The sequence below is a fragment of the Rana temporaria genome, chromosome 13 (assembly GCF_905171775.1).
Source record: "Rana temporaria chromosome 13, aRanTem1.1, whole genome shotgun sequence".
NCBI classification, from domain to species: domain Eukaryota; kingdom Metazoa; phylum Chordata; class Amphibia; order Anura; family Ranidae; genus Rana; species Rana temporaria.
In genome coordinates this window covers 23,240,598-23,265,622 of record NC_053501.1, presented here as the reverse complement: position 1 = coordinate 23,265,622, position 25,025 = coordinate 23,240,598, and the positions used below count along the sequence as shown (strand labels likewise).

General features: G+C 44.0%; 1 protein-coding gene across 2 annotated transcripts in view; it reads left to right on the top strand.

Moving 5' to 3' along the window:
- The window catches only part of CCDC85C (coiled-coil domain containing 85C), a 148,125-nt gene that overhangs the window by 104,830 nt on the left and 18,270 nt on the right, over positions 1-25,025 (top strand). For both annotated transcript variants that reach the window (XM_040332994.1, XM_040332993.1), the window contains exon 2: positions 11,059-11,135. In XM_040332994.1, the coding sequence (XP_040188928.1) occupies positions 11,059-11,135 (77 nt within the window). The remainder of the gene's footprint in view (positions 1-11,058; positions 11,136-25,025) is intronic.

The window sequence follows — 25,025 nt, the reverse complement described above, 5'->3', positions numbered from 1 at the left end:
CTGGTTGGTTGCTATTGGTGTAGATCACCCCCGGAGGACCCTCTTTCCTCATATGGGCTCCAGTTAGTTATGTTGGGAAGAACTGATGCAGAACGGAGATGGGGGTGGGGTGGGGGGTATACGAATATAAATGACAGGCATAGATTTATCTGACATTTCTCAAAGTGTTAAATGGAAAGATGAATGTAATGAAGCTGAACGCATGCTAATTACCGGGATGCCATGGTTTTCTATTAGTGAGGCTCAGAATGCAGACTCAGCATGTTGTGCCCGTACTACACCATATAGGCCGCAAATAAACTTGGCATTTCATGAACAAGGACCCCCCCCCCCCACCCGATCCACCGAAGATATGGACGGGTGTGTCTGTGCTTCGTAGCATCGTACATGCTGAATTACTCTGCGCACGTCAATCACCGAACCAATTGCATTATACAGAAATTTTATTAATAGAGTCACACAAAGGCATTTGGTGCACACAGAGGGCATGTATATCCTTTGTGACTATTGAGGAATAGATTTCAATTTGTGGCTGGAGTGCAGCTTTAACTATCATGTGTTAAAGGAACAGTACCACCTATGCCAACTGGCATCACACTGTAGAGCAGAGGTTTGCAAACTTCGGCCTGGGGACCAGATGTAACCCTTTGGTTGCCTTTATCTGGCCCTTGGGGGAGCTACTTCTCCCACTGGCATCAACAATGAAGCATCAATGATGGGGCACTATTCCTGCCACTGGCACCAAAGATGGGGCACCATATCTCACTGGCACCAGTGAAGTGGCACAATATCTCTCACTGGCACCAGCGAAGGGACACCAGATCTCTCATTGGCACCAGCGAAGGGACACCAGATCTCTCACTGGCACCAGCGAAGGGACACCAGATCTCTCACTGGCACCAGTGGTGGGGCACTATTCCTTCCCCTAATGCCAAAGATAGAGTATTGTTTGCTCTCACTGATATATTAGGACATTTTCTACTTCTGCAGGCCACACTCTGGCCCCCAAAGTCTGAAGGATGGTAAACATGGCCCTTTGTTTAGAAATTTTGGAGACCCCCTGCTGTAGAGTACTGCATGGCATAGAAACTGCCTGAGGAGCAATTCACTAAAATATTAGGGCCCCCTTTGCACTGGTTACTGCACGCATGTTAAACTGCATTAACATGCATTGCATTAAAGGGTATCTCCACTTTTGAGGGGGGAAAAAAATCGAAAATAAATAAATAAATAAATATATATATAATATTAAACAGATACTACACAAGTCATATTGTAATTGAAGGTTATTAAAATGACCTTTCCTTTTCAATTTGCAGCTGCTGTAATCAACTCTATAATGCAATCCAATATGGCTACCTGGAGGTGTTCTGCACACCATCTGTCATTTCCTGCTTGTGTGATTGGCTCACTGATTTTCACAGAAGTCTGCACTAAGATACGTCAGATTTTGGGTATCCCCTACAACAAAAATGTCATGTTTTTGGTTAGACACTACCAAAAAGAAATCGCGTCTAAAGGGATGCAGACCCTGCCATTTTCTCATTAGAAACTTTGCAAGTGCAGTAGCTAATTAAGAATTGTAAAGTCACTCCCATACAGAGTGGACACAGACAAACAGCTATTTCTTCAGAATAACAAAAGGTAGAATTCATAAACAATTTTTAATATCCCTGCAATGTACATGGATCACCCAGGAGGGCTTGCTTTACTTTTTCTTTTTCTTTTTTTTCCCACTGCAAATCATATCAACCTAGTGTACCACTGCTCCAAATCGCATACCTTCTTTTTTTTTTTTTTTTACAGTTCCTTACGTTGGCATGCGTTGAAAAAAGTAATTGGACCATAAATGCTTTTTTTTATTTTTTTTTTATTTTACAGGCTACCCCAATCAGCCTATATGTTTATAGTTTGGTGACACGCCTGTGTACCATGTTGGCCAAGTGTGGCATCAGAAGCAGCATTTTTTTGAATCGTAGGAAGCCCTCCAGGCACAAGGCCTGTTCTTCAGACTCATTACCTGGAGATGTCCAGAGCTATTACCGGCTTTTCCTGACTGTATTCCCAGCCCGCCAGGTAATGCTGGAGAAGGAATGCAGTCCTGACTCCTGACCTTTTTACCTTTTCTATGACACTGACCCCCCCCCCCCTTCCAATCCTCCCGCTGATGGAGTCCAACCCTGGAGGCCTTCAAAGTAGGAAAGCTGGAAGCTGAGCACATTGATTTATTACCTCCAGCTTAGTGTTTATAATAAGGATAATGGAGCGTTGGCCTTATCCTGCTACAATTCTGCTGACTGCTTCAATAATGCAATCAATATCACCACGTAGTTGGCATTGCCAAAACGTTACAGCAAAATCCCGCGCTGGTGTTAATCACAGTCCGGAGGGTTCAAAATGAAAACAAGGAAGTAAAAGCACTCCGTAAATTGTACAGCCCCTTATTTTTTTCTCCCCGTGTTTTACATCAATATGAAAAATGGATAAGTTTGATGTAAATATATATAGTGTGTGTATCTATATCATATGTGTGTGTGTGTGTGTGAGACTGTGTGTATATATAAAGCGAGTAAAATAAGTATTGAGCACATCACCATTTTTCTAGGTAAATATAATTCTAAAGGTATTCTAAACCTATGCAATCCATACATACAAAGACACCAAAACCAATAAGTTCAGAAATTAAAGCGGAAGTAAACCCATCCATAAAATAATTTCATTTCTGGCAGACGGAAATGTAACACTTCCATTGGTTGTGCTCTCAACCAAACTGTCAAACCATCCAATGGCTGGTGTCATAACTGATCACATGTGCAGCATCATGGCAGTTGGAGATTAAACAGAGGCAAAGATGGCAGCTTCCTTGGCTAAAGACGATAGGCGGGTTTACTTACACTTTAAAGCGGAGGTTCACCCGCACATGACACTAATTCCCCCTAGATGGATGCTCGTTTTGTCTAGGGGAATCGGCTAGTTGTTTTAAAATATGATCTGTACTTACGGTTTACGAGATGCATCCTCTCCGTCGCTTCCGGGTATGGGCTGCGGGACTGGGCGTTCCTATTTTGATTGACAGTCTTCCTCGAGGCTTCCGTTGGTCGCATCCATCGCGTCACGATTTTCCGAAAGAAGCCGAACGTCGGTGCGCAGGCGCAGTATAGAGCCGCACCGACGTTCGGCTTCTTTCGGCTACTCGTGACGCGATGGATGCGACAGTCGGAAGCCTCTCGGAAGACTGTCAATCAAGAAGGAACGCCCGCTCCCGAAGACCCATACCCGGAAGTGACGGAGGAGATGCATCTCAAACGGTAAGTACGGCTCATATTTTAAAACAACTAGCCGATTCCCCTAGACAAAACGAGCATCCATCTAAGGGGAAAACATAAAAAAAAAAACATAATTGGGTGAACTCCCGCTTTAAGTTATGTGTAATAAAATCAGTGTTGTCAGTGCAAATTAATATCGGCTGGTTCAGTCTCAACTGATGGCCTAAAATAAAAGGTGTCTCATTACCAAGGTGTCACACAAGAAATGTCTCATAATGGGTAAAAGCAAAGAGCTCTCTCAAGACCTTTGCAACCTTATTGTTGCAAAACATACTGATGGGTTACAGAAGGATTTCTGAATATATCAGTGAGCCCAGTGGGCCATAATTTGGAAGTAGAACATTATTTCACCATAAACCGACCACAAACAGGTGCTCCTCACAAGAATTCTGACAGAGGAGTGAAAATCATTTTTAGAAGATGTGTCCAAGAATCAAGGAACACTTGTAGGGAGCTCCAGAAAGACCTGGAATTAGCAGGTACAATTTGTTTAAAGAAATAAATAAGAAATGCACTCAACTGCCATGACCTGTATGCACGCTCACCACGCAAGACTACATTGCTGAAGAAAAAGCATGTTGAAGCTCGTTAAGACTACTTTCACATTGAGGCGTTTTTCAGGCGCTAAATGGCTAAAAATAGCGCCCGAAAAATGCCTCCCCTGAAGCCCCACACTGGAAGCCCCTGAAGCCGCACAGTGCTTTTACACTGGAGTGGTTCGCTTGCAGGATGTTAGAAAAAGTCTTGCAAGCAGCATCTTTCGGGTGGTGAGGGAGCGGTGGCTCATCCACCACCCCTGCCATTGAAATCAACGGCCACCCCTGTCGAATCGCATGCAAAGCGATTTGACAGTGGCGCTTTGCGGGCAATATTAACCCTTTTTGATTGGCCACTAGTGGGGGTTAAAAGCGCCCCGCTAGCGGCCAAAAAGCACTTTACCGCTAACGCCAACCCCCCACCTCAGTGTGAAAGTAGCTTTAAAGTTTGCAGCACAACATTAAGACAAGCCTGTGAAATAACTGGGAGAACATAGTCTGGTCAGATGAGATCAAATTTTACTCTTTGGAGACCATAATACACACAATGTTTGGAGGTCAAATGACACTGCACATCACCCCAAAAACACCCGCCATACCAACAGTGAAGTTTGGAGGTGGGACCATCATGGTGTGGGGCTGTTTTTTATCATACAGTTCTGGCAAACTTCATATCATTGAAGGGAGGATGAATGGAAAAATGTACCAAGACATTCTTAATAAAAATCTGCTGCCATCTACCAGGATGATGGAGATGAAACGAGGGACGACATTTCAGCAAGACAATCATCCCAAACACAACGCCAAGGAAACTCTCAACTGGTTTCAAAGAAGGAAAATAAAGCTGCTAGAATGGCCCAACCGATCAGCTTACTTGAATCCAATAGAAAATCTATGGAAAGAACTAAAGATCAAAGTTTATAGAAGAGGCCCACAGCTTCCTCTCCAGGAAGGAGAACATCGGGCAGTAAAGTGGTGAAATCACCAAATCTCACTCCAAACCGGGTGAGACTAGCAGTCACAAGCAGCAGTGCCTTCGGTGATCTCACACAGCAGATATTCAGCTACACAAACTCTGTTTAATAAAAAAAAAAAAACTTGCCCATTGCATGGGTGGGGAGTCAAATCTTTTATTTTTGTAAAGAGCTTTAGGTGTCGCTACTATCCAACACTTCTAGTTGTGTTGGATACTCTGTGCCTCTGGACACCGTAGCTCTTCTCACCAGCCACTCTTTTTTAGAGTATTGAGAAGGTTACTTTAAAGCACATGAGGGCCAAGGCCACAGGAATTTTACTTCTATTCTATTTACTTCTATTCAAGACGAAAGGCATCTCTTAGGGCACTGCTTGGGTACAATTGACACCTCCTAGATGTTCTATAAAATCTATATTCTATCTTTAAGTCTGTTCCTTTCTCCTAGACTTCTGTTATTACCTGCGAGTTTGGGGAGCTTTCCGAAAGTGCACCAAACCTGCAGAATATAATAGAAGTCTATTGCAAAGTGCAGGAAAGCCAAAGGTACACTGTGTGGTGCGGGTAAACCGCAGCGCATCGGTGTGAAAGCCGCCTTGTGCTCCTTTCACACGGTCAGTCCGACCAATCAGTGGCGTCACTAGGGTTGGTGTCACCCGGTGCGGTAAAACATGGTGTCACCCCCCCCTCTGTCTAGGCTGCCCAGCACCAAGCAGGCAGCGCACGGGGCACACCCCAAACCAGCCCCTGTAAATGATAGTATAGGGCAGTATAGTGGCATGTTAGGGTAGTATAGTGGCAGGTTGGTGTAGTGGGGTGGTTTAGGACAGGTTAAGGTGGTATAGGGCATGTTGGAGTGATATAGGGTAGTTGGGGTGGTATAGGGCAAGTTAGGGTTGCATAGGGCAGGTTGGGGTGGTATAGGGCAAGTTAGGGTGGTACAGGGCAGGTTGGGGTGGTATAGTGCAAGTTAGGGTGGCATAGGGCAAGTTGGGATGGCATGGCAAAGGTTGGGGTGGTACAGGGCAAGTTAGGGTGGCATTGGGCAGGTTGGGGTGGTATAGGGCAAGTTATGATGGCATAGGGCAGATTGGGTGGTACAGGGCAAGTTAGGATGGCACAGGGCAAGTTGGGGTGGCATGGGAAAGTTTGGGGTGGTACAGGGCAGGCTGGGGTGATACAGGGCAGGCTGGGGTGGTACAGGGCAGGCTGGGATTGCACAGGGCAAGCTGGGTATGTCCGCTAAAAAAAAAAAAAAACGGGATGGTGTCACCCCTCTAGCGGGTGTCACCCGGTGCGGACCGCACCCCCCCTAGCAACGCCTCTGTGACCAATTGGACCCTCCATTCACCTCCTAAGTAGTGGCAGACATAAACCGACTTGTGTTTTACCTCCAATACAATCCACTAGAAAGTATCGTGGGCTGTGTCCGTGTCCGCTCTGCATATGCAGAGCGGACACGGACATGCCATTCACCCGCTCCGCTCATTGTGGCCCGCAACCGATTACCAAGTCGCTTAAGTGGCCCTCTCTCTCCAAAAGGTTGGGCACCCCTGCTATAAAGAAAAGCCTGGTACACGCACTGCTTTCTGCAAAAAATAAAAATAAATTTAACAATAAATTTGTGTCTTTTTATATCTGCCATGTGCAGCTTTCATGTTCCTGATTTCTATGGATCATTTTACTGTCTATCTCTGTTGTGTTTGTACGTATCTATGAAGCTGGTAACAAAAATAGGTGATGTATTACAGGCCCCCGAGACAGATATGGCTGGTATAATTCTTCATGATAGGAAACATCAGTAATAAAAGTCTATTTCCCTGGGGTAAGCCCAGGCCAGGATCATGTAGCTGGAAATCCCGGGGCCCTTTCTTGTTGTAGAGATTTACTGTGATGTCTACAAGCCGATCCTGGACTATGATAAACAGCACAGGGAACATACAAGTCATCAGAGTCCCAGCAGAAAACCACAACAGATATACCAACCTTACATAGTGAATGGTGCTTTATTAAAAGCCTCTTGAAAGAGATATCATGGGGAACAGACACAAAGAGCTGTGAGAGTGTATGGAGTATATATCATTACAAATGGATGGAGAGGCCATTGAACTGCCAGTATGGGAAAAGGAGGATCGTCCGTATCATACTCTGCGTAATTCTGTATGGAAAACTAGAAGGTCTCTTTTATTGTAGTATTTTGAGTTAATACATTTTTAAACATGATACATATATATTTTATATGCTTATCTGTAAAATAAACATAATAGCGAAAAGAAAATCAATATATATTCAATAGTAATTTGTTATTTGGAATAATATACAGTCTTTTCTTGTATATGAATTATTTATATAGTTTTCTTTGTGATTTTTTTTTTTGTAATTTAATTTAATTAATGCACCATTCAGGAAAAGCAAACTGAAATTGTGTTATCTGGAAAATAAACATAATAGCGAAATGAAAATCAATATACAATAGTTTCTGGTTATTTAGAATAATATACAATTTTTTCTTGTAAATTAATTATTATTATATAGGTTTTTTAATGTTTTTTTTTTTATTATTTAATGCACCATTCAGGAAAAGCAAACTGAAATTGTGTTATCTGGAAAATAAACATCATAGCGAAAAGAAAATCAATATATATATTCAATAGTTTCTGGTTATTTAGAATAATATACATTTTTTTTTCTTATATATGAATTATTATATAGGTTTTTAATGTGTTTTTGTTAATTATTAAATGCACCATTCAGGAAAAGCAAACTGAAATTTTGTTTTGTATGTAAATTATTTTTTATTTGTTTTATCAAAGGGTTCCAAAACATAATGCGTCACCATAATAATCAGCGAATTAATAAAATAAATAGAGCCGCAGGCCAACCTGAGTGGAACAAACCTTCAAGGGATCCCAATGGGGTTGATCCACTTAAATGAGAGTCTAGGCTATTTACATGGCACACTGAATTGTCACTGAATTGTCAAGTTACAGCTGGTCATAAACTATTATGCCGCGTTTTTCAGGCTCTAGAAAAAACAACGTTTTTTTCAACTTGATCATTAAACCGGCCTTGTCTACACACGATCGTGAAAAAAAAATGCTCTAGCAAAGCGCGGTGACGTACAACACGTACGACGGCACTATAAAAGGGGAAGTTCCATTCGGATGGCGCCACCCTTGGGGCTGCTTTAGCTGATTTTGTGTTAGTAAAAGACGAGTTGCGCTTTTCTGTCTGTTACAGCGTGATGAATGTGCTTACTCCATTACGAGCGGTAGTTTTACCAGAACGAGCGTTCGATTTTTTTTTGCCTATTTTTTTAGAACCCGAAAAATGCTCTGAAGCCCAGACACAATCGTTTTTAATGACATAAAAAAAGTAATTTTTTTAGAACCCGAAAAATGATCGTGTGTACGCGGCATTAGAATTTTTTATATTTGGAACCTTCGTTCGACTTTCTGTGACCAACGACCATTCTGGACCATAGTGACAAGCAAAGTTAAAGAAGCAAGATGAAAAATTTTGGTCAGACAAATGAAGATCCAACTGTGAATGTGGTTAACGTTTAGGGAAAAAAATTGTACATTTTGTAATGAAAACTGTTTAATACCGTATGTCTGGGACTCCATTAAAATAGCCCTGGACACAATTTTTAGGGTAAAGGAGTGTAAAAGAAATGTGCTGAGAGAATGTGTAGCTACTGGCACCTCGCTAGACATATAGAGCAAAAACATAGGTAAACAATAGTGCAGCACTAAATGGTAAAAACATCATTCTCAATATCACAAAATTATAAGCTAAAACCACTCGAAATCAATGGGAAATATCATTTTCTTTTAACTGTCTGTAATATTTCTCTGCTTTAAATTCTGCTTTCCTTATTTTGTTCTTATATCCTTTGCATCCCATGTATTGGAATCATATGTGCCCAGGTTACGAACCCATTAGGGACTTTCCTCCTGTTTGTAGATCAGAAATGTTCGTAAGTCGGCCGTGCATGCACAGATCGGCAATCACGGACATTTCTGATGTTTTCCGTTGTTCTGTTAAATGCTGTTCTGCGCATGCATGGCCAATTATGGACATTTCCGTCATTTGCCGAGGCTCCGTCCGGCCGCGCATGCGCAGAACAGCAGACGGTCCGCGGAAAATGGCAAAGGGTCCCTGCAGCGCCCGGTTCGTAAGTAGAAGTTTGTAACTTGGGCGTTTTGTAAGTTGGGGACCCCCTGTACTTCACATACTGTACCCTCCTATGATCAGACGGGCAGCCATAGCACTCATCCCATCTTCCCTCTCTGACAACATATAAGTATTATTATTATTATTATACAGGATTTATATAGCGCCAACAGTTTGCGCAGCGCTTTACATCAGGGAAGACAGTACAGTCACAATACAAATCAATACAGGAGGGATCAGAGGGCCCTGCTCATTAGAGCTTACAATCTAGAAGGGGTATTCTTTTTTGACTCTCGTATCTCTGTTTTGACCTTACTAATTGTAGTGCCTGACTCCAAATTCATCCCACAACTTAACATCAAAATCTCCCGTTCTGTCTGGTGTTAATTGTCACCCTCGATCCATCCTGCTCACATAGATGTTTCTCTAGCTGTTTAATCTCCATGATTATTAGTCCATGCGGACTTTGGTGGTAACCCAGTTACCCATTGTGGATCCCTGACCACTTTAACCATTAATCTAGGGGCTCAGTATAGGCGGAACCGCACCTTCGGTTCATATCATTTTTAGGGTGTTTGAATGAAATTAGTTGACTCAACGATGGCAAGAAGAAATGTTCTGTTGAATGTTTTTTCAAAACTTCTATACGAACGTTTAAGTAAAAATCAAACTGTGTATTGCCAACTCACGTCTGCAGTCAACGTTATTGCCAGCATAGAGTTTGTTTTGCTGTATCTCCTTCCTGTGTTACCACCTCCATCATCCCCCATTGTAACCTAATACGGGGAAAGTTGCGTTACTTCACTGATCTGGCTGATAAAATATAGATTGGCTTGCCCGTCTCCTGCGATGTAACATCAGAGACCTATAGGGGCGGGTTGGAGAGTTTTTCCTGGAAGAAGCTTCAATACTGTCTCTAAACACTTGATTTTCCGATATTCCGCCCGTGTTCTGGAAGTACAGAGCTTGCCTCCTTTTCATTGCATTGTTCACATATTTTGTATGTGTACAGAATATTAAGTTACTGCGCTAATCTTTCAGGATCTTTGATTGCTAATGTAAAACCATGTCCAAGTATCACTAGAACAGTTCAGTAAAATGATGTAATGCTTTGCTGGTCTTGCTTTGCTTAACCACTTGGATCTACCCCCCCCCCCCATGTGACCAGGCAACTCGTTTTAGCGTCCCTTTACCGCTGTTTTTCGGCCACTAGCGGAGCACTTTTAACCCCAAGGAAGGGGTTAAAAGCACCTTAGTAATCCTTTGTTACTGGCCGCTTCCTGTATATGGATTCATCGGGTAGTGTGCGGGTATTCCGTCACTTCCTCGATGCCGCAATGTCTCCTGGGAGCTTTTGTCATTGTTCCCAGTAGACATTGCGGAGGTCTGCCGCGATAAGCAAGTTCTTTCTAAATCCCGCGATAACTCGCGGCAGACCTCCGCAATGTCTACTGGGAACAATGACAAAAGCTCCCAGGAGACATTGCGGCATCGAGGAAGTGACGGAATACCCGCACACTACCTGATGAATCCATATACAGGAAGCGGCCAGTAACTAAGGATTACTAAGGTTCGCCTGCCCCTGACAGTGACTCGAGCTGGGCATCGCCGCTTAGTGAAGGATTGGCTCGGGCGGCTCGGCTGCTCTAGTCCTGCAAAGGGAATGGAGTTCCTGCTGTGAAAAAAGTGCAGGAACTCCGTTCCCACGCGTTCCCGCGGGACTTGAGCCCTGAACCTACCACATGCACAGGCTGGTCTATTGTTGTCCCTATCAGAGCAAGGAAGTGCAGCCAACATAAATTGGTCCATGTAGACAAGAAATGTCTGAAAAAGGCTGGAGAAAAACAGCAGAACTTTTTTCCAAAAAAATATAAATAAAAAACATTTTAAAGCTGATTTTATGGGGGGAAAAAGCTGCAGTGTTTTTAATGCATTTTGCTTTTGGAAACTAAATGTCTTTAGTTGATTTTCGTTGATTTTCAAATGCATGGTCCAGGGTTTGAACGGAAACATTTAATTAGATTTCTCTTAATTTTTCTCTCTATAGATTCATCGTCCACTTATATCCGACAGCTCGAGACCAAAGTGAAACTCTTGGAGGACGACAATAAACTCCTGTCACAGGTGAGACGTCTCCTTCTTCCTCGTCCAGCTTTTATTCCTACGTGTTACTAAGTTGCAACTGTGTGGCAGGCGCGGTAATGTGTATTTAATCGCTGGGGCGCCGTTATACGGATTACTTTAATTAAACCAGGAAAAATTGATTTTTCTCTTTTGTGTCTGATCTAATTTCTTCTTCTTAGCAAAGATAATTTCTTGATAACGGTCCTTGTAATCGCTGGAATAATTGCGTGTAATTGGCGATTTATTCCGGAGATCTTGGCAGAGAATGTCAAAAGGACTTGTGTTGTTGTGTAGTTAGATGTTCTCTGGTGTCATCCACTATTGTATTATTTTTTCTTATTAATTTTATTAATACTTGCAGTGCCATGTATTGTGCAACGCTTAACCATTCCCTGCTGATGAGCGCGGAGCGCAAACCCTCGGAACCTATATGCAGATGGGGCTTCCAAACTATTTCCTTTCAAAATATGGTCAAACTTCAGAGTTAATTTAAAAGAGTTGGCTGACAACTAACCTTAAAACGGGGGTTCACCCTAAAAAAAAATTCTAACATTGCATGGAGCCGACCTATGAGACCGACACTACGCTGTTGTTTTTTTTGGCGTACATACCATTTTAGGGCTTTTTTCACCCCCCGGCTTTCCCGCGGGAGTGGGCGTTCCTAATCACAGGCTGTGATTGACGTGCTTCCGACCGGTGCATACTGCACGTCACGAGTTGCCGAAAGAAGCTGAATAGTCGGTGCAGCTCTATACGGCGCCTGCGTACCAACGTTCGGCTTCTTTCGGCAACTCGTGACGCGCAGTATGTATGCCAAAAAAAAAAACAGCATAGTGTCGGTCTCATAGGTCGGCTCCATGCAATGTTAGAATTTGTTTTTAGGGTGAACCCCCGCTTTAAGCCAGCCATCCAGTGATTGAAATTCAGCTGGTTAAGCAGGGATCAGCCGAATGCCAAGCCATGTATGGGGCAGGCTGATTGTACCGAAGTTGACCCGTCGACTTCCCTAAGATGTTGGTGCCCCATCATTGGTGTCAGTGGGGAGAATAATGCACCATCATTGGTGTCATGGGAGGAATAGTGCCCTATCATTTCTATCAGTGGTAGGAATAGCACCCCCATCATTGGTGTCAGTGGGAAGAATTGTGCCCCATCATTGGTGTCATGGGAGGAATAGTGCCCTATCATTTCTATCAGTGGTAGGAATAGCACCCCCATCATTGGTGTCAGTGGGAGGAATAGTGCACCATCATTAATGTCAGTGGGAGGAATAGTACCCCATTATTGGTGTCGGTGGGAGGAATAGTGCACCATCATTGGTGTCAGTGGGAAGAATAGTGCTCCATCATTGGTGTCAGTGGAAGGAATAGTGCACCATTATTGGTATCAGTGGGAAGAATAGTGCTCCATCATTGGTGTCAGTGGGAGGAATAGTGCACCATCATTAATGTCAGTGGGAGGAATAGTACCCCATTATTGGTGTCAGTGGGAGGAATAGTGTCCCATTATTGGTGTCAGTGGGAAGAATAGTACCCCATTATTGGTGTCAGTGGGAGGAATAGTGCACCATTATTGGTGTCAGTGGGAAGAATAGTACCCCATTATTGGTGTCAGTGGGAGGAATAGTACCCCATTATTGGTGTCAGTGGGAGGAATAGTGCACCATTATTGGTGTCAGTGGGAGGAATAGTACCCCATTATTGGTGTCAGTGGGAGGAATAGTGCACCATCATTGGTGTCAGTGGGAAGAATAGTACCCCATTATTGGTGTCAGTGGGAAGAATAGTACCCCATTATTGGTGTCAGTGGGAGGAATAGTACCCCATTATTGGTGTCAGTGGGAAGAATAGTACCCCATTATTGGTGTCAGTGGAAGGAATAGTGCCCTGCTGTTGGTATCTGTAAGACAAGCTGCTCTATCATCTGTATCAGTGGGAGGAATCCATTGTTGGTGTCAGCTGGAGGAATTGTGCTCCATTGTTGTCAGTGGGAGGAATTGTGCCCCAATGTTTGTATCAATGGAAAATGTCATTATTCATATCAGTTGGCAGAATAGTGCATCAAGGGATGGATAAAGACAAGAAAAAGAGAAGGTGCTATTTAAGGGGGGCAAAAAGACATTCTGAATGCCACAATTGTTCTGAAGTGCAATCTAGCTAAACTGGGGTCACCCAGTGGCTTTATTTTGTGGCTTATCAATCACAATAACGGCTACAAATAGTAAAAATATCTTGGCAGATAGTAGTTCTAGTCTAGGTATGTTTCCAGTGTTTTGAATGGAGATCCCTGACCTAGGCTTTCTTGTGACAGTATTGACAGAACAATTAGATAAATGATAATTAGTAATAATTCAGATTGTGATGTGGTTCATTAGGGTCGGCAGTGTGAAGCACTGATGTGATTCCATCCTATTATAAACCATTATTCCAATGCTGCCATCGGGAATGTATCTCGGGTTATTTATGGTCTGTTTATAGGTCCAGGCTTTAATTGCCCATACATATATTACCAGAGGTCTCGTCTGCCTCCAGGAGCTAGCCAGAGATAGGACGCTTCCCTTCCCGTTCTGAGTGGGAATTAAGTCATTAAATTATAAATGACTCTCCAAATCTTTCCTAATGTTTTTCATTAGCTGTGCTTTGCTGAGATTTGTGACGCCACTGTAATACAGTCGTTGATCAATACTCCATTCATCTGTGTGTCTGAGGGTGGGACAAGCACGCTAAACAACACAATAGAAAAAGTCTCCAATCGGCTAAGCTGGCTGTGGACTAGTAGATTTCTCTTTCATTCATAGACGGACACAGCCTTCATTGACCTTAGGGTTATGCTTCTTCCTACCAGGAGAAATCTCCTGGTAGGAAGAAGCATAACCCTAAGGTCAATGAAGGCTGTGTCCGTCTATGAACTCAGAGAAATGGATTTTACGGTGAGTACAAAAATCCTTTTTTTCTACCAATATTCATACTAAAAATCTCACTCATATTCCATAATGCCAACAGATACTTGACGGATGCTCGCTTGAAAGTACTTCACAATTTGATTTGCTTTAACTATTTGATTTTGGAATGAACAAAAAACACATTCACTGTTTGAAATTGGTTTATTCAAGACATTTTGTTTATCCGACTGCTTCACTACTGTACTACTAACTACTACTGTACAGTCAAACAATCATCATTTTGACCCCACTAACCATTAGAATTTTCTTTTTAACAGAATTCTATTAGTGTATGGCCAGCTTAAAATGACACTGAATTCTATTCAAATATAAGTTCTCTATTGTTCTTAGCCTCCTCCAAATTCCTTTTTTTTTCTTCAGATTTCCTGTTAGAGGGTGGTTACGGTCATTCTCCATGGCCCCACTATATGTAGGACCATAGCCACCCTCTCTTGCTTGCTCCTGAGATGGACTATGGGATTTAGTAGTGTGCATTCCACAGATTTTCAATGGGGTTTAAGTCTGGGCTCTGACTAGGCCATGCAAGGAAATTCACCTTTTTCTCCTTCAATCACTGTGTGGTTATGTTGGAAGGTAAACCTTTTTCCCATTGACAACTTTCTGGCAAACAACAGCAGTTTTTCCTCAAGAATTTGATGGTATTTTGCCCTATCCATTTTCTATCTATCCTGACAAGCGCTCCAGTTCCTGCTGCAGAGAAGCAACCACATAACCGGATATTAGCACCTCTATGCTTTACTGTAGGAATGGTGTTATTTGGATGGTGAGCTGTATAGGCCTTCCACCAGACTTATTGTTCGGTGTTGTGGACAAATAATACAATTTTAGTCTCATCTGGCTGTATCCATGTGGTCTCGGAATCTTCAAGGTGTGTTTTGGTTGTGACTTCATGTGGCCTTTCTAGAGGAGTGTCTTTTTTTTATGCAGCCCTCCCATACAAGCCACATTTGTGGAAAATTTGAGAACTTGTCACATGTACACAATGACCACTCTTTGTCATAAATTCTTGCAACGTCTTAAAGTGGAGGTTCACCCTCAAAAAAAATTCTGACATCACATGGAGTCGAGCCATCCTACCAACAGAATGCCAGTGTTTTTTTTTTTTTTTTTTCTCAGCACATACCTCGTTATCGCAATTTTCACCCCCCGGAAATGCCGCGGGACTGGGCGTTCCCAAGCACTGCCTGTGATTGACAGGCTTCCGAACGGCGCATACTGCGCGTCACAGGTTGCCGACAGAACCCGAACGTCGGTGCGCAGGCGCCGTATAGAGCCGCACCGACGTTCGGGTTTTTTCGGCAAGAGTTGCTGTAGGCTTCTTAGTAGCCTCTCTGACCAGTTTCCTCCTGGCTCTTTCATCCAGTTTGGAGCAACGTTCTGATCCAGGGAGGGTCTGTGTTGTACCAAATACCTTGCACTTTTTTTTTTCCAACATTTTTATTAGTTAATCATAGCAATAGAATAACAGTACAAGAATGTGATCAAAGCGTAACAGTACACCAAAGTATCGAAGTGAAAGGCCTTCTTTACAATTATCAAGAGACATTACAGCTTCAATAAAAGCATTGAATTTGAACGGTAGTTCATTGTACCGGATTTCTGGATTCATATATAACATGGCATATAAAAAATTTAACAGAACGAGAAGAAAGAGAAGGGTAGGGAAAGAAGAGAAGAATGGAAAAAGTAGGGGGCGGGAGATAAAGGAGAGTAAAGGGTTACCACTTTGGCTCCAACGCCAGCTCAGGTGGGTCCTCCCGAAGATGCCACAACTTCAAGATTTTATTGTGGTCCTCCAGCCTATCCCGCATCCTAGCGGTCATTTTTTCCATGAGCTTAACATCCTTGACCCCAGCATAAAAGGCTTCTGTGGAGGGTGGGGAGCGCTTTTTCCAGTTAAGGGCAACTAAGCAACGTGCAGCCATGAGAATATGCCCAAGTTACTTCTTATGGGGTTTGGTTATTTTCAATGGAGAAAGGCCCAACAGGAAGAATTTTGGTGTCATGGGTGTCGGCTCTCCGAAGAGGCGAGACAGTAGTTGTTGTGTCGAGTGCCAGAAGGGTGTTATTAGTGGGCATGTCTTATTTTTCTTTCTTCTTTTTCCTCTCCTCCCTCTCTTCCCCTCCCCTCTTACCTTCTCTTCCCAGACCCTCCCCACCAAGCCCCTCTCTTCTCCTCCCTTTTCCACCCCTCCCTTCTTCTCCCTTTCTTATTTCCTTTCCTTCCTTTCTTATTTTCTTTTCTTTCTTCCCTTCGTTTCCTCCCTTGCCTTTCTTCCCTTCCTTTCCTCCCTTGCCTTTCTTCCCTTTCTTTCCTCCCTTGCCTTTCTTCCCTTCCTTTCTTTCCTTGTCTTTCCTCCCTTCATTTCCTCCCTTGCCTTTCCTCGCTTGTCTTTCTTCCCTTGCCTTTCCTCGCTTGTCTTTCTTCCCTTGCCTTTCTTCCCTTCCTTTCCTCCCTTGCCTTTCTTCCCTTCCTTTCTTTCCTTGCCTTTCCTCCCTTGCCTTTCCTCCCTTGCCTTTCCTCCCTTGCCTTTCCTCCCTTGCCTTTCTTATTTTTCTTCCTTTGTTTATTTCCTTTCTTTCTTTCCGATTTCTCATTGATCAGCTTTTCCGTCTCCCCATCTCTTGGTTTTATCTTCTCTTTATATTTGGTCTAGTCCTCCTCTGAGATTTCAATACATCCTTGATTACCCTCCTTGCATCCATCCTGTAAAATGCAGAGATCCTGAAAGTTTTGTGAAAAGCATCTAAGTGGCTTTATCATTAAAAAAGAAACACTTAGTAGCACATAAAAAGCTTTCAACGCGCCATGGAAGGCATTTGTTCTAAAAATTATTACTTGATTATTTCTTGGTTCATCTTTCTGTTGGTGTTTTTCTTCCTAATGACATTGGCATTCTATGGAGATGAAGGCACGAAAGGAAAACGAATGCTAGTGCTAATTTTGTAGTGTTATTTGTGTATGGATTTTTACACTTTTTGGCTAGATTTGCACTTGTGGGTTAGGGGGGACAGTGAAAACACTTGTTTGATGCTTTGCATTGTGCCAAACATTCCCCCCAATCATATTAAGTGGCCAGTATTACCTGCTGAAAGCGACCCATGCAATGGACCCATTTGCAGCGCGGCGGTGTTTAGAGGTTAAAACAGGCGATGAGGCGACATGACACCTCCTGAAAATCGATCAACCGTGAATTGCTCTTCAGAGGGCGCAGCTAGTAAATTAACCCTTAAGGGGCATATTTATAAAGCCGTGGATATGACTTTCATCATTTGTCGTCCATTATCGGCATCTTTTAGCGCAAGACGAGCTCAAGAAAAATGCATCCCTTTTAAATTCTACGTTTTTCTTCACACAGGTCCATTGTGGTGTTAAAAAATCTTGCTTGCTGCATTTTAGGTCAGTTAAAAAAAACTGCACCAAAAATGCACCTCCCCATTGAAATGCATTGAAAAAGAAGCAAGAACACATCAATAACGCACTTGTGTTACGTTTTGTTTTTGATGCGGTTTTTGAGTCACGCGACCTATGAAAAACACACTATAAGAACAGAATAATTGTGCTAAAATCGCAGCAAAATCGTGTGCATTTTCAGTGCCCTTATCAGCATCTTTTTCTCTATCTGGAAAAAATTGTGATTTCGGTGCATCTCTAACAGTTTCTATATCCATTTTATGGCATGTGCCAATATGGTAATATAGGGCCAGATTCACAAAAGAGATACGACGGCGTATCTCCTGATACGCCGTCGTATCTCTGTGATCCGCCCGTCCTAACTATGCGGCTGATTCATAGAATCAGTTACGCATAGATAGCCCTAAGATCCGACAGGTGTAATTGACTTACACTGTCGGATCTTAGGAATGCAATTCTATGCCGGCCGCTAGGTGGCGAGGCCATTGCGGTTGGCGTAGAATATGCAAATGACTAGTTACGGCGATCCACGAACGTCCGCGTTACCCGTCGCTCTAACTTTCCATCGTTTCCGTCGAGATACGTGTCGTAACATTAGGGCTGAGCCCTAGGTGTTCTAAGCCATGTTAAGTATGGCCGTCGTTCCCGCGTCAAAATTTAAAAAATCACGTCGTTTGCGCAAGTCGTCCGTGAATGGCGCTGGACGCCATTTACGTTAACGTCTAAACAAATGACGTCTGTGCGACGTCATTTAGCGCAATGCACGTCGGGTAATTTTCCCGACGGAGCATGCGCAGTACGTTTGGCGCGGGAACGCGCCTAATTTAAATGGTGCCCGCCCCATTTGAATTAGGCGTTGGTAAACTGCAGTATACTAAATTTTAGTTTTTAGAAAGGAAGAGAGAGCGCCAGCTACATAGATGTATTTTATTCCCTCTAATTGTGAAAAATCATCCACTGTTTTCATGGAAACCCGTATCTGTTCAGGTAGAGTTGGATGTTGATACACTGTTGTTGAAGGCATCCATAAAAAGCAATATTAATTTAGTCCCACTTCTGTCAATGTTCTCGTCCTCAGATCACTCCGAGTCACCACGAGGTATGCGCCTGACACAGAAATATAACATTTGATCTGTAAAACTTTTAATTGATCCCCGGGTCGTAATGGGATGAACTTGTGTTTATAGATAAAATAGCATCTTCTGTATAGCGGGTTATATTTTTATATTCTCGTTTACTATGAGCCCATCTGAACAATTTTTAAAAACAGAGTAGTAGCTTATGGCTTTCAACAGTCATAAAGGAGAAGGGGATAATGGCAGTATTTATTTTCTGTATTGCAGAGCAACTGATACCAAACTCACAATTTAATTGCCGTTAAATCCAAGCCCTGGAGGTCTTCATGTGCTGAAGTAATTCTGGATTTAGATCTGTTTGCCATCTCAGTTTTCCTATTATTTTCATGCTGTATCCTTCCTGTCTCCTTTCCTCCCCCCCCCCCCTTTTTTGTTTCTCTCTGCTATTTTGTCTTAATCATATCCTCCTTTCTTCACACTCAATGTTTTTTACCTTCTTTTCTACCTTTCCTCGTCTCTCCTTTCTTGTTTCTCTTACATCCCCTGCCTCACCTCTTCATTCTTCTCTGCTTTGCCTTACATTCTTTCCTTCATTCCTTTCCTGTCTCGCCTCTTTGCCCGTCGTTCCTTTTCTGCCTCACCTCTCCTTCCTTCCTTTCTCCCGTTCTGTCTTGCTTTTCCTTTCCTTTACTGACTTCCTTCCTTCATTCCTCCCTCCCTTCCTTCCTTGCCTTCTTTTCCGGTTTGCCTCTCCTTTCGTCATTCCTTTAGTGCCCCACCTTTCCTTCTTTCTCCGCCTCACCTCTGCTTCCTTCTTTCCTGCCTAGCCTCTTCCTTCTTTCCTGCCTAGCCTCTTCCTTCTTTCCTGCCTAGCCTCTTCCTTCTTTCCTGCCTAGCCTCTTCCTTCTTTCCTGCCTAGCCTCTTTCTTCCTGCCTAGCCTCTGTTCCTTCCTTCCTTGCTTCCCCTCTACCTTCCCTGCCTTGTTTTTTCTTCCTGCCTTCCTCCCTCCCTTCTCTACCTTTCTTCCCTGGCTCTCCTATTTTTCCTTCCCTAACTCTTCTTCCTCGCTTCTCTCTTGCTAGCTTTCCTCTCCGCCTTGCCACTCCCTTTTTCCACCTTCCCTGTCTCGTCTCTCCTTCCTGCTTTGCCTCTGCTCCCTTCCTTCCTCCTCCCTACCTTGCGCCTCCTTCCTTCCTCCCTGTCTTGCCTCTCCTTCCTTCCTCTCTCCCTTCCCTGCATCACATCACCTTTTTCTTACCTTTCTTTCTCCCTTCCTTTCTCACCTCTCCTCCTTTGTCCCTCCCTAGCCTTCTTCTTTCTTTGTTCCCTGACTCGCCTCTCCTCCTTTCCTCCCTTACCTGCCTTTCCTCTCCTTCTTTCCTTTCTTCCTCGTTTCTCCTCTCCTTTCTCCCCTGGCTCCCCTTCTCTTCCTTCTTTGGCTCTCATCTTCTTCCTTCACTCTCCTATTGTTTCTTCCTTCCCTGCCCCTTATTTTCTACCTTTCTGCGTTTGTTTCCTCCCTCCCTCATCTCTCCTTCTTCCTTTCCTTCCCTACCTTATCTCCTTCTTTCTTTCCTCCCTGCCTCATCCCTCCTTCTTTCTTTCCTCCCTGCCTCATCTCTCCTTCTTTCTTTCCTCCCTGCCTCATCTCTCCTTCTTTCTTTCCTCCCTGCCTCATCCCTCCTTCTTTCTTTCCTCCCTGCCTCATCTCTCCTTCTTTCTTTCCTCCCTGCCTCATCTTTCCTTCTTTCTTTCCTCCCTGCCTCATCTTTCCTTCTTTTTTTCCTCTCTGCCTCATCTTTCCTTCTTTCTTTCCTCTCTGCCTCATCTCTCCTTCTTTCCTCCCTGCCTTGTCTCACCTACTTTCTTTCTTCTCCCTTTCTTTCTTTCCTCCCTGCCCTGTCTCTCCTTTCCTAGTCTCGCCTGCTTTCCTTCCCCTGTCTCTCCTCTCCTCCTTTCTTTCCTCCCTGCCTCGTCTCTCCACCTTTCTTTCCTCCCTGCCTCGTCTCTCCACCTTTCTTTCCTCCCTGCCTCATCTTTCCTTCTTTCTTTCCTCCCTGCCTCATCTTTCCTTCTTTTTTTCCTCTCTGCCTCATCTTTCCTTCTTTCTTTCCTCTCTGCCTCATCTCTCCTTCTTTCCTCCCTGCCTTGTCTCACCTACTTTCTTTCTTCTCCCTTTCTTTCTTTCCTCCCTGCCCTGTCTCTCCTTTCCTAGTCTCGCCTGCTTTCCTTCCCCTGTCTCTCCTCTCCTCCTTTCTTTCCTCCCTGCCTCGTCTCTCCACCTTTCTTTCCTCCCTGCCTCGTCTCTCCACCTTTCTTTCCTCCCTGCCTCGTCTCTCCTCCTTTCTTTCCTCCCTGCCTCGTCTCTCCTCCTTTCTTTTCTCCCTGCCTCGTCTCTCCTCCTTTCTTTTCTCCCTGCCTCGTCTCTCCTCCTTTCTTTTCTCCCTGCCTCGTCTCTCCTCCTTTCTTTCCTCTCTGCCTCATCTCTCCTCCTTTCTTTTCTCCCTGCCTCGTCTCTCCTCCTTTCTTTCCTCCCTGCCTCATCTCTCCTCCTTTCTTTCCTCCCTGCCTCGTCTCTCCTCCTTTCTTTCCTCCCTGCCTCGTCTCTCCTCCTTTTTCTCCCTGCCTCGTCTCTCCTCCTTTCTTTTCTCCCTGCCTCGTCTCTCCTCCTTTCTTTCTTTTCTCCCTGCCTCGTCTTTTTTTTTTTTCTTCTCTTGCCTTTTCTTGACACAGCCTTTCATCGGTTCATGGTGAGCACAATGAACACTTTTTCACTAGCCCTTTGACTTAAATATCTGAGTTTGTGTTGCATTGAGCTTGCTTTAATATCTAGTCATGACAACACAGCATCATATATTAGCTGGTGTTTAACAATTCCACACAGGGTGCCATTGACTTTTTTTAGGTTACTAAAGATTTTTCCAGGCGTGCTGTGCCTCCACATCATCGCTTATCTGGGCAGGGCGAGGAGATTTAAGGCTCTTCCGCTTTATCTGGCAAGGAGAGAGAGGAGTGATTTAATTGCACGTGAAGTTTGGCAGTAAGCAGAAAGCACCATTTCCATAGCAGCGCATTACTTCTGCTTCAGACAAGTTATTGGGTCAGTCTCTTCCAACTGAAAATACATCACGCTTATTCTGAAGACTCATCCTGAGCTGTCTGTTTATTCACACTAGAGATCAGAAGGAAGCCAGGCAATTCTTCAGCACTGCGTGTTTGCTTTATCAAAAAACAGAGCACGTTGATATAGATAGTAACCATTTGATGTCACCCGCTCTGTTTTCTTTGACCTTCAATGTATTCCCACGTTAGATGTTACAGCATTTCCAAAGAAAAGCGGTTTTGGAAGGGACTTAACCACTACAATGCCGGGCGCTTTCCCACCCTTCCTGCCCAGGACAATTTTCAGCGCTGTCACACTTTGAATGACAATTGTGCGGTCATGCTACACTGTACCCAAACTAAATTTTTATAATTTTATTCCCACAAATAGAGCTTTATTTTGGTGTTATTTGATCACGACTGGGTTTTTTGGGCCTGATCCACAAAAGGGATACGCCGGCGTATCTACTGATACGCCTGCGTATCCCTGTTTCTATCTATGGAACTGATCCACAGATAGGCAGAAGATCCGACATGTGTAAGGGACTTGCACTGTCGGATCTTAGGATGCAGTACCGCGGCCGCCGCTGGGGGCATTTCTCGTCGAAATCCAGCGTCGGGTATGCAAATTAGCACTTACGGAGATCCACGAAGCTTTTTCGCTTTGTTTTTTCTCTGTAAGTATTAGTTTGCCGTCACAAAATTAGGGCTGCTTTTACAAAGTGTAAACTGTTTACACCTTGTAAAAGTATACCCTTCTATCCCGCGCCGCTGTCATTTTTTTTTTTCCCGCCACAACTTTTTTTTTTTTTTACACCCGTCGCGATTCTCAAAACCCGGCGCAACGTAAATCCGCGCAAAGCACGTCGGGAAAATAACGTCGGGAGCATGCACAGTACGTCCGGCGCGGGAGCGCGCCTAATTTAAATGGGACTCGCCCCATTAGATTAGGCACGCTTTGCGCCGGATGGATTTAAGTTACACCGCAGGCACTTGGGTAGAGATTTTGCGGCGGTGTAACTTAAATGGCAAAAGTTAAGTTACGGACAGTTTTTGTGGATCAGGCCCTTTATTTTTTGCTGAACTAAAATGAGCGAAATAAAAAAAAAAAACGTTTGTTATAACATTTTGTTATCTCATTCACTGATGGGCACTAATGAGCACTGATGAGACGGCATTAATATTTAGAATTGATGGGCACTGATGGGCAACACTGATGCGCATCACTAATGGACACTGATGGGAATTGATAGGCCACACTGATTGCACTAATAGGCAGCACTGATGAGAAGGTACTGACATGCATTACTGATGGGCATCTGAAGGGCACTGACAGGCGTTACTGATGGGGCACTGATTGGCACTGATTGGCGATTTGGGTGGGCATTGACTGGCAGCTGATGGGCACTGATTTGCAGCTGTGGTGGCACCTCTGATAGGGGCTGCACTGATAATCAATGTGCTAATTATCAGTGCACCCCCCCCCGACAGGAGAGCCTGTCGGCGTGAACCAAGGAACAGACGATTACCGAACTTCCTGGTTCACGCTATGATCATCTGTGATTGGTTACAGCTGATCACGTGGTAAAGATCCTTCGTCAGAGGCTCCTTGCCACGATCGGAGATTGACAGATTGCTATATACTGCTGATGAGAAAAGCCATTTAGCAGTTTATATTTACTGAAATAATTGATACGACGGCGTAGGAGACTTACACCGCTCGTATCTAGGCAACATTGAGGCGTATCTGATTCTATGAATCAGACCCCGAGATGCGACGGCCCACACTAGAGTTACGACGGCGTATCTGGAGATACGCCGTCGTAACTTCTTTCTGAATCCGGGCCTTTGTTCTTTATTTCTAGACATGCAGAGGATCCCGTACATGACATGTGACACGATTATGCAAGGTTGGAAGTTCACTGCAGAAGATTCACTTGGTGTCAAGTCTTAAGTGATTAGGTGGGGCTTATACTCCTGGACAGGTGCAGCTTGGCAGTTCATTGACCAGTTTTCAGAAGCATACAGGAGTTTATCACCTGCTGTACAATCCTCCCTATTCTCTGATCTTTATAATCCTTCCTGATGCGACAAATGTGGTAATTGGCTTGTGTCTCATCTCCTCCGCACATACCAAGGGCTGTTCCTGACTAATAAAATGGTTTAAAGTCCTTCAGGTGACCTGATCAAATGCAGGTATCACTGGTCTTTACATGCTTGTAAATGTGTGCGCTTATTTCTGAGGTTGTAGGTAGCCTTATGCCGCGTACACACGACCGGTTTTCCCGTTGGATAAAAAAAAAACGATTTCGGCCAAGCTTGTCTTGCGTACACACGGTCAGACCAAATTCCGCCCGTCCAAAGCGGTGTGACGTACAATGGCACTATAAAGGGGAAGTTCAATTCCAACGGTGCCACCCTTTGGACTGCTTTTTGCTGATCCTCGAGTTAGTAAAAGTTTGAGAGACGATTCGCACTTTTCAGCCTCGTGCTTTTCAGTCCGTTACAGAGTGACGAATGTGCTATCTCCATTAGGAACACTATTTTTTCCCTCCCGTCTCATACTTGATTCCGAGCATGCGCTTTTTTTCCCCATCGGAAAAGCATACAGACAGACGGTTTTCCCGCAAAGGATTTTTTCCCGACGGGGAAAAAAGAGATCCTGCTCTTTTTTTTGGGGGAAAAACCTACAGCCTTCCCAGTAATGTTCGTGTCACTCTTGGGCTACTGGCAGACTTCCTAATAATGACTGTGTCACTCTAATGCATGGGTCTTCAAACTACGGCCCTCCAGTTGTTCAGGAACTACAATTCCCATCATGCCTAGTCATGTCTGTGAATGTCAGTGCATTACAAGGCCTCATGGGATGTGTAGTTTTACAACAGCTGGAGGGCCGTAGTTTGAGGATCCCTGCTCTAATGCCTCGTACACACGACCAGTTTTCCCGTTGGAAAAACTGCGATGGAGCATACACATGGTCGTAATTCCCGACCAAAGGCTCTCATTGCAGTTTTTCCGACGGGAAAACCAGTTGTGTGTATGAGGCATTAGAGCAGGGATATGCAATTAGCGGACCTCCAGCTGTTGCAAAACTACAAGTCCCATCATGATCATGCCTCTGCCTTTGGGTGTCATGCTTGTGGCTGTCAGAGTCTTGCTATGCCTCATGGGACTTGTAGTTCTGCAACAGCTGGAGATCCGCTAATTGCATATCCCTGCATTAGAGTGACAGTCATTTACCTATTATGCATGCTCCATACATGCCCCTTAGACTAGTATGCATGCTCCATACATGCCCCTTAGACTAGTATGCATGCTCCATACATGCCCCTTG